The sequence below is a fragment of the Apostichopus japonicus genome, chromosome 2 (assembly GCF_037975245.1).
Source record: "Apostichopus japonicus isolate 1M-3 chromosome 2, ASM3797524v1, whole genome shotgun sequence".
Classification (NCBI taxonomy): Eukaryota; Metazoa; Echinodermata; class Holothuroidea; order Aspidochirotida; family Stichopodidae; genus Apostichopus; species Apostichopus japonicus.
In genome coordinates, this window is record NC_092562.1 from 29,749,043 (window position 1) to 29,766,093 (window position 17,051).

At 36.0% G+C, this 17,051-nt stretch overlaps 1 protein-coding gene across 4 annotated transcripts in view; it reads left to right on the top strand.

The window, feature by feature from the left end:
* The window catches only part of LOC139955648 (receptor-type tyrosine-protein phosphatase mu-like), a 129,551-nt gene that overhangs the window by 55,592 nt on the left and 56,908 nt on the right, over window positions 1-17,051 (top strand). The window contains exons 19-36 of one of the 4 annotated variants that reach the window (XM_071955151.1): window positions 111-368; window positions 4,072-4,156; window positions 4,616-4,656; window positions 4,864-5,390; window positions 7,275-7,353; window positions 7,883-7,959; window positions 9,727-9,760; window positions 10,053-10,138; window positions 10,571-10,699; window positions 10,968-11,116; window positions 12,073-12,214; window positions 12,832-12,939; window positions 13,332-13,431; window positions 14,952-15,031; window positions 15,288-15,422; window positions 15,742-15,873; window positions 16,244-16,374; window positions 16,685-16,820. In XM_071955151.1, the coding sequence (XP_071811252.1) occupies window positions 111-368; window positions 4,072-4,156; window positions 4,616-4,656; window positions 4,864-5,390; window positions 7,275-7,353; window positions 7,883-7,959; window positions 9,727-9,760; window positions 10,053-10,138; window positions 10,571-10,699; window positions 10,968-11,116; window positions 12,073-12,214; window positions 12,832-12,939; window positions 13,332-13,431; window positions 14,952-15,031; window positions 15,288-15,422; window positions 15,742-15,873; window positions 16,244-16,374; window positions 16,685-16,820 (2,429 nt within the window). The remainder of the gene's footprint in view (window positions 1-110; window positions 369-4,071; window positions 4,157-4,615; window positions 4,657-4,863; window positions 5,391-7,274; window positions 7,354-7,882; window positions 7,960-9,726; window positions 9,761-10,052; window positions 10,139-10,570; window positions 10,700-10,967; window positions 11,117-12,072; window positions 12,215-12,831; window positions 12,940-13,331; window positions 13,432-14,951; window positions 15,032-15,287; window positions 15,423-15,741; window positions 15,874-16,243; window positions 16,375-16,684; window positions 16,821-17,051) is intronic. The other 3 variants (XM_071955153.1, XM_071955150.1, XM_071955154.1) reach the window with 3 other exon arrangements.

Sequence of the window (17,051 nt, forward strand, 5' to 3'; positions counted from 1 at the left end):
AGCAACACCTGTCTCAGCTGTATTTACTGATGCACCAGCTAGTCCAGTTACTGATGGTACAGCAGGATCTACAGTTAGTGGAGTAACCCCTGTCTCATCTGTATCTACAGATACATCAGCTAGTCCAGTTACTGATGATGCAACAGGAATAACAGGTAGTGGAGCAACACCTGTCTCAGCTGTATCTACTAATACACCAGCTAGTCCAGTTACTGGCGATACAGCAGGATCTACAGTTAGTGGAGTAACTCCTGTCTCATCTGTATCTACAGATACATCAGCTAGTCCAGTTACTGATGGTACAACAGGAGCAACAGGTAGTGGAGCAACTCCTGCCAGTCCAGTTAGTGGATTTACAAAACGCCCAGGTATGTTTTTATAAGATTAAGATAAGGGTGGTTTTATTTCATCATTGTTTGTTACATCTTAGTGTCAATCACATTCTTGCGGTAATTTATCACCTTTATATGGTTCCTGATCATTCTAAACTGCTGTCAATCATAGCTAGTGAAGAGGTAAACAAAGAATACCAACAATTACCAAGTTTAGAGCTGCAAGAGCTACTAACACTCCTGATTGAATAATTATGTAACAGACTATGCTGATGTGACAGCTAGCCTGGACGTGACTGACAGATCCCTTTACCAGGCAGTTAAGCCTTAAATTGACTATTCAGCTTCAATGGTCTATATAGCTTGGATGGAAGTGTTAAAGAAAACTGATTCTTGAAATTGTCATCCCACGTAACGTGAAATCATAACAATATTGTTCCTGCTAGTAGACATGAAGTGCTCTTGAAACTAAGATCTCGTTGATAGAATTGCATTATCAAGGCTCTATCTTTTCAATTTTGTCCTTAAATATTTCACTTTTATGATGATGTACTACTAAGTTTCTGATATTTAGAGTATTAAACTATTCCTCGATGTGACTGTTCACAAGGAACATGGCTCTCTCTGCACTGACTTATACAGTACACCAAGCCCACATACACACACCAGTATCTACATTCTTCAAGCTGTCATTCCCACTACTGCAAGTCTGGAATTGCCTACAAGTCAAGCACTTCGTCTTTGTCGTATTTGCTGTAACAATTCCTCTTTCATTCGTCATGAAGATGTTTTACTAAAACACTCATTGCCAGGGGCCACAGTGCTAGAAGGGTGCATGAAGCCATTCAGAAAGTCCACTTCCTATCCAGATCATCTACATTAGCAGTGAAGGTTAAAAACGGATGAGATTGCGACGACAAGCTCCCTCTGGTTGTAATTTTCCACCCAAATCTTCCTCCTCTTCAGCAAATCACCGCTAACAACCACAACATTCTCCTTACTTCAGATAGACTCCAACGAGCCGTCCCTGCAAAACTTATCATTGCCTACAGACGTCCACGAAACCTGTGAGACCTTCTTGTGTGTACTGCTGTTCATCTACTTCAAACCCTACAGCATTGTACTTTCAAACTCAGCAGAGAGAGACTGTGGATGCAACGCCTTTGCACCATTCAACCTCATGGGCTCAACATTCAGGAAGGACATGACTAACCTTTCCCCTCTCCATCTCCCCTTGTTTCCCCACTGCCACCCTCTTCTCCTAGATTTGGCCTTCAATACACTTGAGATGAAATTGACCACTGCTCCCGTTTGAATCTACCAGATTGATCATTCTGCGAACCGATGCATCCAAAACTGGAATCGTGGCAGTGTTGTGGAAATTCCTCATTGGGTATCTGAGACAAAATTGTATTCCACAATGGAAAAGGAGTGTTTAGCATTGGTTTAGTGTTTCCAAAATTCCAAGCTTATATATAAGGAACGCTTTTTTGTACTCGAGACTGATCACCATCATTTATCTACATATTAAATTCAAAGGTTTGCCAACCCACCCATTGTCTTTTCAGCCGTATAGGATTCAGAACCGAGCAATAAAGGATTAATTGTGACAATCTAAGGGCAGATGTTTTAAGCAGGAGTGAATACCTAGAAACATTTTTGTATTTGTGCTAGGGTTAAACGGGCCACTCGAAAATATAAATTATTCGTATATAAGAAGGGAGAGAAATGTCACAAAGTGACGTATTATACCTGTGTACTGTTTAAGGCTATGGCCTGCAGGTTTTTTGTATTCATGTATTGTTTGTATATTGACCAGTAGCAGCAACCCTAATGTATGCACAGGGTATGCAAAGTGTATAGAGACAGAGCGTGAGGCATGTGCGGCCTCTGTTAGGCAGAAGATTATGCAAATTAGGAGGTTTCTCAGGGGAGGCTAATTTTCGAGATCCTCGGAAAAAAATACAGATACCAATGGGGGGGGGTGTAAAGCTTTTTGAGCTAATGTAGTAGTACCAGCTTGTCAGGCTTTTGAAAAATTTACGAAAAGGGATGTGATTGTGTACTTAGTCAGCCATCCAAAAAATATGATATGCAGCCTTACACGAGACTGCTGCAATATGCACATGTGAGCAACATATGCCCATGGCCTATAAAATGTACAGTCAGCTTTCTAAAGATGGTCAACCAGGACCATTAGCCAATAACTACAGTGCCGTGAGTCTAACGCAAAGAAAAGTTAATTTTGAAGTTATAACTATTGCAAGAAAGGCACTTATTTAGAACTGTAGAGTAAATTTATTGGAACAGTCTGTGACAGTCACCACTGAGTTAATTATAGAAATACTTGAGCGATTGATAACTAAAAATTTACAGATAAAAAGACAGAGAATAAGAACAACAAATTTAAGTACTGAAGCTTTGTGATGGTCATAATTAAAATTATATGTGAATTAAGGTGGGTCGCATTCTGTTTGTAAAGTAGACGTTTTGAACAATTGCAAGTTAATTCTTAAGAAAAGCTGTAAAAAGTTAACATACCATTCTTAAATATTTGGATTGGTGTTACTAGAGATTAAAGTTTAGCCCTAAAGCTGAACACTACCCATATACATAATTTGTTGATTATATCTTGCATTTTCATCATCAAAAGTAAAAACAAATCTCAAATTTTCCAGTAAGACATTACTTTTAGCAGGTTTAATTCTTAATGTTTTAGGTGATCAGATTTCCCCAATTTCTGGGAGAGTCCCAGGATATAATGAGGATGAGCATTGTTTTCAGAAATGTCCCGTCGTTTATGAACTGTACCGTTCCTGGAGTCTCCCTGATAGAAAACTGAGAACTGACCAAGCCATGCTAAATGTTCACATAAACATGTAAAATCACTTGGCTGAATAATTGGAACCGTTGGTTACAAGCATTGGACTAGCCAAAGTTGTAAGTTTGCTATGTCGGTCCAAGAAGAACATACACACACTCAATTCTACACCACTACACCTCTGTTTGTAAACTAGCTACGCAGGGTTTGCTTTTCTCTGCGGGGCCATGTACTAGATCAGTGCATAGGCAACCTGCTATTGATGCTCCACGGTAAAGGTCGACTCTTATTGTTTCCACATTCAACACAAATAATGTATGTTCAATAATTTGTTGTTATAAGCAGTAACAGCAAGTAGCTAGGTAAAGCATTACCTAAACCAATCTTAAGTAAAGTTAATTTTTCCTAGGTACTTATTGACATCTCTAGTAATTGCCTCAGTAAAATGGCAATGGGCTTTAGTCAACAAGCTTGAGACAGCATGCATTTTTGACCCGTCTGATCTACCAACAAATGTTCTTCAAAATGGGAGCCCCCTCAAGATGTGCATCTTGAGACAATAACTTTCCCATGTTAATATAGACTAATATATTCATAACAGACTGTATTGGGTTTTACTCCCAGGATAGGTGTTATTCAGTTTAATATTAAAAAGAACTCATTTGATAAAAAAATGATACTATTTGAGAGACATAAGTTAAGACACATGCTATTCAAATTATTTTAATTATCACAATCCTTTGAACTGTTACCATGGATACATTCTTCTTTCTATGATGTCAGTGTTGCCTTGAGTGATCCAGGACTGATAATATAGGCCAAAGATGCAACCTGATCCTAACTAATGGATATTTTTTTCAGGAAAACTGAATATATTACAGTATTTTAGACATTTGTTCTATTTCTACTCTTCTTCAGCTGCTTTTCTTGCTCCAACTTTGACAATTCTTGCTGTAGTGTTGCTAATTGTTACCATTGTGATTGGCATAGTAGTGTTTCGATGGTAAGTCTTTTCTTACTGTTTTATACATCGATTGACATAAGTGATGTTCATCACTCATGCTTTTGAATCAAGTTAACAATAGTTTCACATCACAAATATGCTAAGCCAATGCTTAAAGAACGTATAATGTTGTTGTTACAACATAGTATTAATTCCGTTCTTAGGAATTAAAAGTTTGTTGCTATGAAGTACAAATTTTTCGTAAGAACATCATTATGAAGGGTAATTAATTATAAGGTATTTATAATTTCTTCCTATGATTTAATAATTCTACTGTAAAAAGATAAGAATTGTTTGGAAAAAGTGAGTCATTCATTGGTATGATTAATTTTGCATCTACCAATGAGCATTGATAGAGAATGGCTTCACTGGACTGACTTGTTGTTTATGGGTAAAGCTTACCTTAGTTTAATTTCTATCTTAATTTCTCTTTTTCTTTTCTCTTCATTTATTGTTTAGGTATCTCAGGAGGAAGAAATCAGATCCTGGAGCAACTGCAGGTAAGTTGTAGATTTCGATCAGGCGGAACAATTTTTCTCAGGACTTTTACAAAGTCCTTTATAAAATGACTAAACATGTCAGAAATGTCACTTATAGGTAACTATTTGACTCAGTTTTGATCAACCTTTTTGCTATTTGAGACTGTTTGTAAAAATTTGGAGTTACTTCAGAAATGCAATGTGTCTTTGATTTATGTTTGTACACAGCTCCATCTCATGATTATGCAAGACACATACCTTTAACAACTCATGGAATTAATGTAGGTGATGCAGAAGTTGGTGCATATGAAGTACCAAAGAAGACGTCATTCTCAGCTTTAGAAAAGACAGGCAATGTCACTTACTCTGATGAAGATTCAAATGAAGTTGATGCAGAATATGCAATATCTAACGAAGAAATGGAAAGGGAAAGTGACAGTTACAATGATGTGGAAAATGGGAATAAACCAGGAATAAAGGGCAGTGAAATGGATTGTGAGGGGATGGACATTGGCAAAGCAACACTTGATAAGTGTGACTTGGGTAATTCAATCATTCGGGATAGAGGACCCTTACCTATCATTGATATTTCACAAACTGGTAGATCTTTGGATGTTGATGAATGTTATCAGGAACTTCCAGGAACTGAAGAATCCAAAGATGTGGTTGCGTGTAGATTCAAAATCAAAGATTTACCCAAGCAATTACAGGATAAGAATTCAGTCCCAGAGGATACAATCACAGATGAGTTTAAGGTATGCTTACTGCTCTATCATTGATGAACCTAGGTGTTTTGATAATCACAGATGAGTTTAAGGCAAGTATACTGCTCTATTGTGGATGAAACTAGGTGTTTTGATAATCACAGATGAGTTTAAGGCAAGTATACTGCTTGATCATGGATGAACCGAAGTGTTTTGATAATCATAGATGAGTTTAAGGCATGTATAAAACGGCGTTACTGTACCATTTGATCCATTGTATGCATGTTTTTCATTACCGATGCATATCCAACCGGCAAGTGGACAAAGACTATTATCCTAACACACTGTATCATACGAAAACTGGAGCCTATACCGCATATTTTTCGCTGAATTTTTCAAACGTTCCCAACATTATTGCAACAATATTTTTCAAGTTTCCCATGATTTCAATATCAACAACTGGGGAGTAGTGTGGTTCTGTAGCTGCTGAATGTTATTCCATATTAAAACTGACCATTGTCAGTGACATTTTAAATATTGGTGGCCATGATTGAAAGAATCAAGTAGGGTGAAAATGACAGGCTAGGCATGTGGCTTCAGTATGCACATTTTGAGTGTGAAAACTTTGCTTTGAGTGTTTTAATAAATTAAAAATTCCTTATAAAATAGGCACCAAAATGTTGTCTTTTAACCTCTAATTTCTAAGAGCTTCCGGGGGCTTCGACCCTTGGAACCCAACCAGGGCTTTGCCCATGGATCCCACCCTGGGCCGTAAGGCAGGCCCATGGACCGCACCTTTAACTGTGTCGCGCTGCGTGCTGACTGACGCCTTCAGCGTTAGTATAGTATCACCCACAAAGTTCAGTGATTTTTTTTACCTCAGGCTCATCCCTGATGAGATCATGGAGCAAATTTCAATCTGCCCAGCTAAACTCAGAAAGAGCAAAAGCTTGGGTGCAGTCTTGAGTCAGAATCCCCCCCCCCCCACCCCCTCTCCATGAGTGTATAAAAAAAACTAAATAAAGGAAAGGAAAAGAGATCAGGAGGTAATTTCAATATAATGGATTTTGCATATTAACACAAATGCATACTACAGCGCCCTAGTTAACTACACATGCGATTTGAATAGTCAAAAGTATACAAATTCATCATTTTTCGAAACACAGTCTTGAAGAGAATTGGAAATCAAGTGATTAGGACCAAAAAGGCTGCGTATATTAACAGTATGGTCTCCACATATATTCTCACCGAACTGGTACACTAAGTATGATGGCTTACAGTGTGTGCCAATTCTGGTAAGGTTTATTACTTTCCTTGTCTTCTCTGGGAAACTTTACCAGAAAAAGCTTGGGTGCAGTCTGGTGAAAAAGAGAAACAAATCGTCAAATTGTGATTTTTGAGCTCTGTTTAAAGCGCATCCAATGCCATTTGAATATAATAATTAAATGCTTCATTCTGATGCCTTCATTTTGTAAATACCTCAGAGTTTTCAGGGGCTTCGCCTCTTGGTTCCCCACCGGGACATTGCACTGGACCCTATCATGGTCCGCAGACAAACCCTTGGACCCCACAAGCTCCTGCAGTGCCGATGGGTCATTCCTACCTGACACCCTCATTTGCCCCTCCAAGTATGAAGAACACAAGCCGCCACTACTCTATCATTCCTAGTGCTCTGTCATGGATAAGTTTCATGTCTGTGAGATGGTGATGGTTAAGTTTCAGTTCTGTGAGATGGTGATATGAGTGTGACATTGTTGAATAAGGATCGCATTCTAAAGGTATTCATAATTTAGGGAGAACTTTCAATGTATTGGCGATGTTAGTAATATCTGGCTATGCAATTAAACTTATTGTGAATATTGGCTTAGTCAAGAACTTGCCAAATGAAACAGACCAAGTCAAACTAAACCTAAATATTGTCTCAACATTTCACAGAAACTACTACATGGCCAGCAGCATCCATGGACTGTTGGGATTCTGAAGGATGACAACCGAGACAGTGGAATACTACCTTGTAAGTGAATAAGTCCCAGACTACACATTCAATATAATGGTCCAGTGTATCTAAATGGTGTTGTAGGAATGCACAATATTGGAACAGGAAAGATCTATAAAGGCTTTATGTAATCTCAGAGAGAGCTAAATCTTTTCTACTCAAGGTTGTGTTGCTGATATGTTGTTCCCTACTTGTGGAAAATTGAAGCACAATTTAGTTGGCATAACTCCATGGAGCTAGCTCTGCTCCTTGTTCTCTACTTTGCATAATATTCTAATAGTATCGATATTGCTCCTTGTTTCTTCAGATCAAGGCATTTTGACAAAGATAACTTTTACAACTGCCTTTAGCAACTGAAGGCAAACAGATTCAAACTTAACTCTGGTATAGTTTAACTTAACTTTCATTTCAAATGTCTTACAGTTTCATGGTGCATTCTTGTTTTACAAAGACGAAAAGAAATGGAGAGAGACAGAGAGTAATTCTTTGGAAGAATCACCTTTTGACATCTTATGACTTGAAAATGTTCACATTTATTTTCCTACAGATGATCATTCAAGAGTTAAACTGCATAAGGACTCTAGTGGGTCAGATATTGGCTACATTAATGCAAATTACATCAAAGTAAGATATTCAATCTGGGAGAGTCCTTAAGCTCAGCTTGCTAAACAAAAGAAAGGGTTCAATACTAGATAAATCTTTGCATAATATATCTGTGGTAGCATGGCAGCGCTCTTTCACAGGAACCTTTTTCATTTTGTATGATTTTTCATTTCTATTCTTTTGCAAATTCTATTGTTTTTTGGTGCATTTGTATGATTTCCATTTATATTACTCCAACATAAAGGTTGTGGTAAACTAACTTTCTTGATATTGGTGTCTATATGATTGCAAATGTATGGTATAAAGCTTACATCTAAGACATGTTGCTGCTTTATATGTTTGCACTAGAAGAGATTTCAGTTGCCCAGTTGGGACAGAAATATATATTTGCAAATTTTAAGGTGAAAATGTGGATGTAACTCAAATGACACCAGTAGACATGACTCATTCTATGATCATTTGGTGCAAGAATGGATTGAAATCAGCCAGTATGTACGGCTGATGTAATAATTGAGCGGTGCAGGTGAATGACATAACTGCAGTATACCCATCGCAGGAAAAAAAAAAACTAATCAAGAATGTCTGAATGCAAACATTAGCATCAAATAACTTCTCTATTTGATAGCAACTGTATGCTTGTTATTATTAAATTCTTTATTTTGATGTGTCTGTGAACTGAAACACATTTGTATTGCTTTGTTAGCTACGATATGACTCAGTACACATTAAATTAGAAATGGTTTTGTATGCACATGGGACACCAAAACCTATTGTATGTAATTCATGAATAGATACACTTATCAAGATTACCATAAATACAAATTCAGAAACATGAATCCAGTTCGTGCGTATTGGAGATTGAGAGAGTAAAAGTAAAAACATATTAGATGTCTGTTGTGATAGTTAAATTGTAGCCTGCTACTTTATAGAAACTATGCAAGTACTAATATGTAATATGAATCAGTGCTGTGCAGGATTCAAAGGTGGATGGAGGGAGACGGGGGGGGGGGGGTTCTTGGGATGAGCAGGATGGGCTGTAGGTGGATGAAATGCTTTTACAAAAGATAAGTGTGGTTTCAAAGTGTTTGAATGAGACTCCCAGATAGTGGGGTGCTTTCCCAGATAGAGCTTCAAAGCTTAGACATCAAATGGTGCATTGCAAGGCATATTTAGACAACATCTTAGGTCTAAGGGTAAAGTAGTGCTGATAAATCCTTTTGAAGCATGAACAGATCCCCTGACTGTTGATGGAAGTGGGAAGGGAGTCGTGCCAGCCCAGCCCTCCCCTCTATTGTGCACACCCAGTGCTATGATTGAATTGATGACCATGGGTTTTAGGTTGCTCACAAACATCACTTTGGTACAACTGTATATTCTTTTTAAAGACCCTGTGCTCTTCACTGATTACATGTGGTTTTGATTGCAGAGATCATAAGCAATTTTATGTAAATTTCTTGCTTTTACTTCAACCATTATAAGATGACTTAGCTATTTTATATTGGTCATATTACTATCATGAGTATTTCACTTCTAAGATATCAGTACCTAAAGATTTTCATACACAATATGTAAACCTTCTCAATTCTGGGAATATGAACTCCATGAAATTAAAAACTAAAGTCATGGGGGAATTAAATTCTTTGCTTGAAAATTCCAGCAAAGAAATTTCCATAAACTTTGCAGGAATTTGAGAAAATTTGTTTATTTTCTCTTTTTTTGCTTTGCATTTAGTTTCGTCATAAGATGAACTTCCAAACTCACATATTGGGCTTTTGTTTATATTTTTAGGTGCAACACCCACAGACATTTATTGCCTCGCAAGGTATGTTTTTATTAGTATTGTAAAGAAATATTTATCCAAGCTTGTGTGTATTATGAATCTAATTTTATTCCATTTGGATTCCTAGTTTGTTTGATGCAGATTCATTGTTACATCAAATGATAACTGGTTTATGTATGTATTCCATATGCATGCATATCTTCCTTAGTTTAGTTATATTACATATATTTGCATATATGGTAATTGTGTCCTGCATTTATTTGTTATTATTATATACCAATGTATTTACATGTAACTGCTCGCCAATGTTTGTAATGTTTGCTTGTTTTTATAGATCCGAATGAGAGGACAGCTGAGTTGTTTTGGAAAATGGTCTGGTTCGAGAAAGTGGAGGTCATTGTTAATCTCTCACAGACAAAGGTAATTTGTTTTAAACGAAGAATTCATGTTTAATTTTTCTCAAACATGAATGATAACAGAGTTAATTGGAGATCTGTGAATCCTCCTTGGCACTCAGGTTTTATTTTTAACCAGTTTCTTCAACATACTGCAGTCTGCTTCTTAATTGAAGTGAATGTACACCACTGTTACCATAAACATGCACCATCTGCAGCTTCTATTCCATTTATATGAATGTTTCTATATTGACTAAGAAGAATTTCTCCCAATTTGCTGTATTCAATTACTCCTTTTCATACCATCAACAAAAATTAATGAAGAGTGAGAGATATCATGCACATAGCATTAATGTTTTCATTTTATTTTATTAATATGTTTGTTAATTGAATGTTACATTAACTAAATGATATGCTGTAATACAGTTTTGCTTTATGCTTATATCCACTGGACTAGATGTCATCTTTCCAGTACTGGCCCATCTCAGAAGGAACTAACAAGATAATTGGGGATTACACTCTGATCTGGTATAAGAGTTCACTGGAGGATCTGGATTTATCAATTAGAGAAATAAAGATTGTCAAGGTACGCTCTAGGCTAATGTATACTTACCTAAGAGAATATAGATTTCAAGATACCTAGCCAACAACTGCATACTAATAACTTAAAAAAACGTTAAAGTATAATGTACATTAACTCTGTTTAGGTTCAACTTCTGTTTAGTATCTGCAGACACAAGAATCATAGCTTAATCCTCTTTCTTTAAGTACATTATGTAATATATAGAGTAAATAATTGCTATCTCAAGGATAAGTCCTCTGGAAGACATTAATCATTTTACTTTTTCTAACAGGGAGACAAGCTCCATGAAGTTAAGCTCTGCCATTTTCTCTCCTGGCCTGACGATAGAATTCCTTCTCAGTCAGTTTTATTCATCGATTTCATCAAGAAAGTAAAGGATCTCAAGACTACCAGGTCCCAACCACTTCTTGTACACTGCAAGTAAATCCTTTCAAAAGATATTTTGCTCCATTCTATATTACATCAAAGAATTACCATCTGCTTTAAAGGTTCAAATTGTAGCACTGTTTTGTTTAATGTGTTATTTGTATGTTGTTTCAAAGATGACTTCAAGAAGAACAGTCTGGTGATGTCTTATTTTGTGTTAATATATAATATGTCCTTGATGTAATATGGTCTTTCAGTAAAGGAGTTGGTGCTACAGGTACATTCATTGCTCTATATTGTCTTATGGATGACTTTTAAGGACAACAAGAAGGCCAGCCTGGTTGTGTCTTATTTTGTGTTTATATAAGTGTGTCATAGAGGTTATATAATATCAGTGAAACGTAAACAATTACCAAATGCGTGGAACCTAATAGGTCAGATCTTCCAGTTACTTTAAGTTGCCAACCTAGAGGCTATGTGCAGTGACCTATGGTAAGGTTTGGTAATGTTGATATGGAAATCATACTTGTGATTTGGCATGGGCTTTGTAAACTACATTCAACTTTGGTTTCTGTCTTACAAAGGTTTCTGGAGTATCTTCACTTAGCATATTTCAAGGAATATTTCAGTGATCAAAGTTGATATCTAAAAAGATGATGCAAATTTTCAGTACTAGTAGCTGAAAGCCATATAGAACTTTGCATTCGCCGAGATGAATAGTTTTTTCTGTATAATTTACGAATCATATATCTTTAATGGCAAAGCATATTCAATAAAAATAAATATTGATGAGAACACAGTACGTTGGCAGATACTTGGCATATATGATTGGCAACACAAACAAAATGATGATACAAAACAATGTGCCATGATGACATCACAGACCACCCATTGTGACTATAGTCGTCATAATCTAGCAACATATTGACTGTTTCAGTCTTCCGTTCAAGTGCCAGATTTATTGTGGTGGAAAAATTCCTCCAGTGCACACAGTATATGTTGCTTTTCAGTAATGGAGTTGGTGCTAATGGTACCTTCATTGCCCTGTATTGTCTGATGGATGACTTGAAGGACAGCAAGAAGACGGGTCTGAGTGTGTCCTCGTTTGTCAATAGAATGAGGAAAGACAGAGTAAACATGATAGAAAATGAGGTAAATATTAATATAAGTTTGAAATTTATTTGATGGTTCGTAACTAACTAAGGAAGGGTTGAGTTGCAGACCACAGCAAAAATTCAGTATAATACAACATCACAAATGCATACAACTAACAGATGATTTGATTTCCAGTTGCATAAAGTTTAATTCAATTCTCTAGTTGTATAACGTATGTAACATATAAATATATAAATTAATTGCATATGTATAGGTAATTAATGATAACTAAAGTTAACTGATCAATGCATTAATACTGGTCATAAAGACCTCCTTTCTGCTCTGTACACAGAACAGATATCTATGTGTTCTAGTCCTGCTGATTTCTAGCATCTAACCACACCATCTTTCCACTGCCTAAGGACTGCAAATTGACATACTATGTTAGCCAGACAATTGGCTACTGCCCTAAGCACAAAGGAACAACCCTTGAAGGAATTCCTAACATATTACGATAGAGAATTTCTAGGGCTTCTTTGGTTCAAACAAGCCAGACTGCTTATTGATAAGTCCTGGAGTAAAACAAATTTTAATATATGTATGCATAATTACATCTTTATTTAGGAAAGTACATTTCTTTTATCATATTGTTATGTTACACATGATGTTTCCAGGTACAGTACTGGTTCCTGTATGACTGCCTGGTAATAGATTTGTTGTCTCCAGAGAACACAGTAGAAGAAGATGAAATTGACCTGGAAAAACAGAAAGATGAGTTTAAGGTGAGGCAGGGCTATATATATTTAACTTTGAATCCCTATTTATGAGTTGTTAGGCATCTAGGAGGATGGTACTAAGTATCTGAGGATGATGTTAGGAGGGTGGAGGAATAGAAAGCTGAAATTTAGCTCAAGAATGTGAAGAAAGGCAACAGGTGAATATCATCTGCAGATTCTAAACTTAAATGGATTGGTATTATAAGGTTGTATTCAATTAGACAGCATTCATAAAGGTGTAATTAATTAAGCCAAAAAATTAAAGCTACATTAGGGTTATGAACTCATGAAAATTGGTTACTGTAATCGCACTGATAGTCACATTTTTTTTCTCCAAAAAGTCGTTTTCTCTTTTTAATTAAAACGTTAAGCTATTTATCTGTCCTTTCTTTCTGCAGATTTTAGAGACTTGTAGAGGCTTTTCTGTACCGCACAGTTCCATTGTTGGCCGTCAGAGCCATAATGCCAAAAAGAACAGATATTCTGCTGTTTTACCATGTGAGTTCCTTTTATGAAGTAGTGGAAATACATGATAGGTGTTAATGTGATTAGATATATTAAGTAAATTAGTTTATGTGGCATAATTATTAGATTATTTTTTTTTCATCTTTTTTGTCTATATTATACATTGAGAAGACAGAGGATTCTGCTCTGGAAAAGCTATTTAGTTTTATAAATATTGGTGGCAGGGGAAAATAAATATAGGACCTTTCTATGTATGTACAGCATGGCATCACATTTTTAATAAAAAATATGGATTTTAAAACACAGCAAAAACATAACTTAGAGATGATCTAGCTATTCCCTTTCATTTACACACATTTCCTATAACGAATTTTGCCTACTGTGATCAAACTGGATTCATGTGAGTAGGACACTAGTGTGAAAAGTAAAGCAAAGGTAGGCCAGCTCTTTATCAAGACAGTATTACATAAAGCTGTTTGAAAGTTTATCTGTCCAATTCAGTGGAGGGCCTCCATGAGTCTATAATAAAGTGATGTATTGGATGCATTGTATGGTTAACAGCTCATTGGTAACTATGGTAATGCAGTTGCTCAACAACACAGGAAACCAGGTAACACTGACGGGCAAATTATACGATGAAAGTAGTTCTGGTAAACTGTGTCTATTACTTGTAGACTGAGATAAACTAGAATCAAATGTCGATTGATGGTAAGGGTCTCGATAAACCTACAGGGAGATTGACACACGTATGGATGAGTAGCCGACCTAGTTGGGTTGTGTTTACAGCTTTAATTGGACCAGTTTTGGCGTAGGATCATATGCCCCAGATAGTCATTTCAGTGTAACGGTTTGGGCCTTCCCGTCCCGAGAAATTACATGATTGTGTCTGAGGGGACAGCAAGGTCCTTTCGTTGTCTGTATGAAGTCAGCTGATGGAATGTCTTAGATTTAAAAACTGTATGATCATAAAGTTGAGCCTCCTTTTGGAGATCATTTGCATAATTCCACAGTCTTTCAGTGTGTACTGCATTATTATAATGCAGTGCTTGACCCTATCAACTAGATCAAAGTATAAACTTGCTGTTAATAGCAGTAAATATCCACTAGACTCACAAAGGAAAATATCCTTCCTTAGAGATCTTTTGTTTTAGTTTCAATCGGGGTGGGCTGGGGGTGGGGAAGAAAAGAGCAAGGAGTACCCTTCATTATGACATTGAATTTGGGTGGGGGAGGGGGCAATCAGCTGTCTCAAACCAAGGTTACTTTATGTATTTACAATTTTGGTTTCTGTGAAAGCAGCATACTAGATGAGAATAAGAAGTGTTATAAGACTTAAGTATATTAGTTTGTGTGATCAAAACAAACCGTCTTTTGTTCAAAGTGTATGTTCTTACTGTTAATATTCGTCAGTCTTCTAATTGTACGTATTGTGTAGTCCTAATCGTTACTTATCATTACTATAAAAGCTTTACACAGATATGTGAATATTAAGTAGGATTGTAGATTCATTTTCCTATCACAATCATTAGATATTATCATTTTAATATTTTCAGATAATTTTTCACGAGCTGTCCTCCAAACACCGGGATCTTTAATTGGTAACACAGATTACATTAATGCTACAGTGATTAATGTAAGTATTATAGGCTATTCATATATGCTATTAACTATTTTAGCATCATACATTGTTCCTGAATGCCATGTTTAACATATTTGCTCTTATCAAAAGACATTTCCAAATGAAAAGCAATAGTTAAAGTCATTGTTAAAATTTACCAGTCTCATCTATGGTAAAATTTGCTTTGACTGTGCCTTTCATAGCTTTAACTTTTTAGTTTCTCAATAGCAGTGAACATTTCTGCCGTTTTTCCCTTTAATCCACTTCTTAGAGTTGCTGCAGTAAAGATGCCTTTATTATGACCCAGTCACCTCTTCCTTCTACTGCTGAAGATTTCTGGAGGATGGTCCATGATTATGACTGTGCTGCTATCGTCTGCTTGAACCAAATGGATATAAACGATGAGGTAACTATACGTTCAGGCTGTTGGTTCTTCGGATAAATGTAAAATATCAAGGAACTAGCAACACTTATATCTGTTTTTTGTCATTCATTTCTTGAGAAGGGTCATGATTATGACTGTTACTATTGTCTGCTTCAACCAAATGGATGGACATGATGAGTTAAGTATAAGTACAGGCTGTAGATTCTTTAGATAAATGTTAATTACCTAGAAACTAGCATCACCTATGTCTGTCTTCTGTCATTAATTTACATGTTGATATCATGTTATCCTCATAAAGTCAAAGTCATATTTGTTTAACAAAGATCTTCATCTTTTACAGACAACTTGCCTGTACTGGCCAGACAGTGGAAAGATACAACATGGCAATACGATAGTTGAATGCACTAATGTCGAAGATAAAGATAAATACTGCTCGCAACGTAGGCTGATTGTTTATTCTAAGAATACCAAGGTAAAGTTGAAATTGATTTGTTTAGTATATTCAATCAATAAAAAATCCATAGAAAAGATTTGAGACAAAAACAGTCTTTTTACCTACATGATCTCAGAAGCATGACTCATCTTCCTCTAACATGAAATAAAGTGGGAATATCAATGCAAATCTTTGGATTTAAAGACCTTTGCCTCTATAACTCAGTTATTGATGAGGGTTGCAGGTGTATTCTTGCCGGAAGACAAAGCATTACATAAACATGACATTTGTCTCTTGGAGATCATCATTTAAGGATTAGCAGTCCAGCTGTCTGTATGTAGAAGTTCATGGGACTAATCCATGTTACCAGGTTGGGGATAATGCTGTTGATCTTTATTAATCTCCACAGAGAACGGTAACAGTGGAACACTATCAGCTGATTGAATGGTCACCCGATTCAGATCAGACTGGGATTATTGAACTGATTGGAAAGATAAAACCAATAACAGAGGAAAAGAGAACTATTGTTGTTCATTGCATGTAAGTATTATGAAAAAAAATTGCTGAAATGTTACAGCACAGAGTTACAAGGAACATGCTGTCTAATGACCACGAACCTTGTTTTAATATAACATGTTAATTATATGAAATATAATAGGTGCTGTGAAGTAACACAGAAACTTTAGTATTTTTCATGGACTGTTCTTACAGGTCATGCAGAATGGCAATTTTATATCAAATTTATGAATCTTTGGTTTGAACATTTCTTCACATATCACCTTTTAAAACTGATGCTTAAATTGTTTTTATTTACTATTTGCAGTTATTCATTTACCATTTTTCTTCCAAGGGATGGCGCCAGTAGATGTGGTGTGTTTGTTTCCGTTTTATTGGAGATATCTCGTATCAAAGGAAGTAAAACAGGGAGGTTTTTTGAAACAGTTCTGAAACTTACCGGACAGAATCCACATGTGATGAAGTCATTGGTATGTGTAATAAGGAAAATATATGGTAGGCATGAAAGGTGATTTATTTTGTATTGATGTGATGAGATGTGCTTCACTGCTAATGACATGTAATTTATTTTAATATTTAGTACAATTCATTGTAATTCAATGTTACTTTGATGCAATGTTTCATTCAGTTTCAATGAGATACCTTTCTGATTTAACTGTCATGAGATGAAGTGATATTCAATTTAAATGTCCTTCAATGTA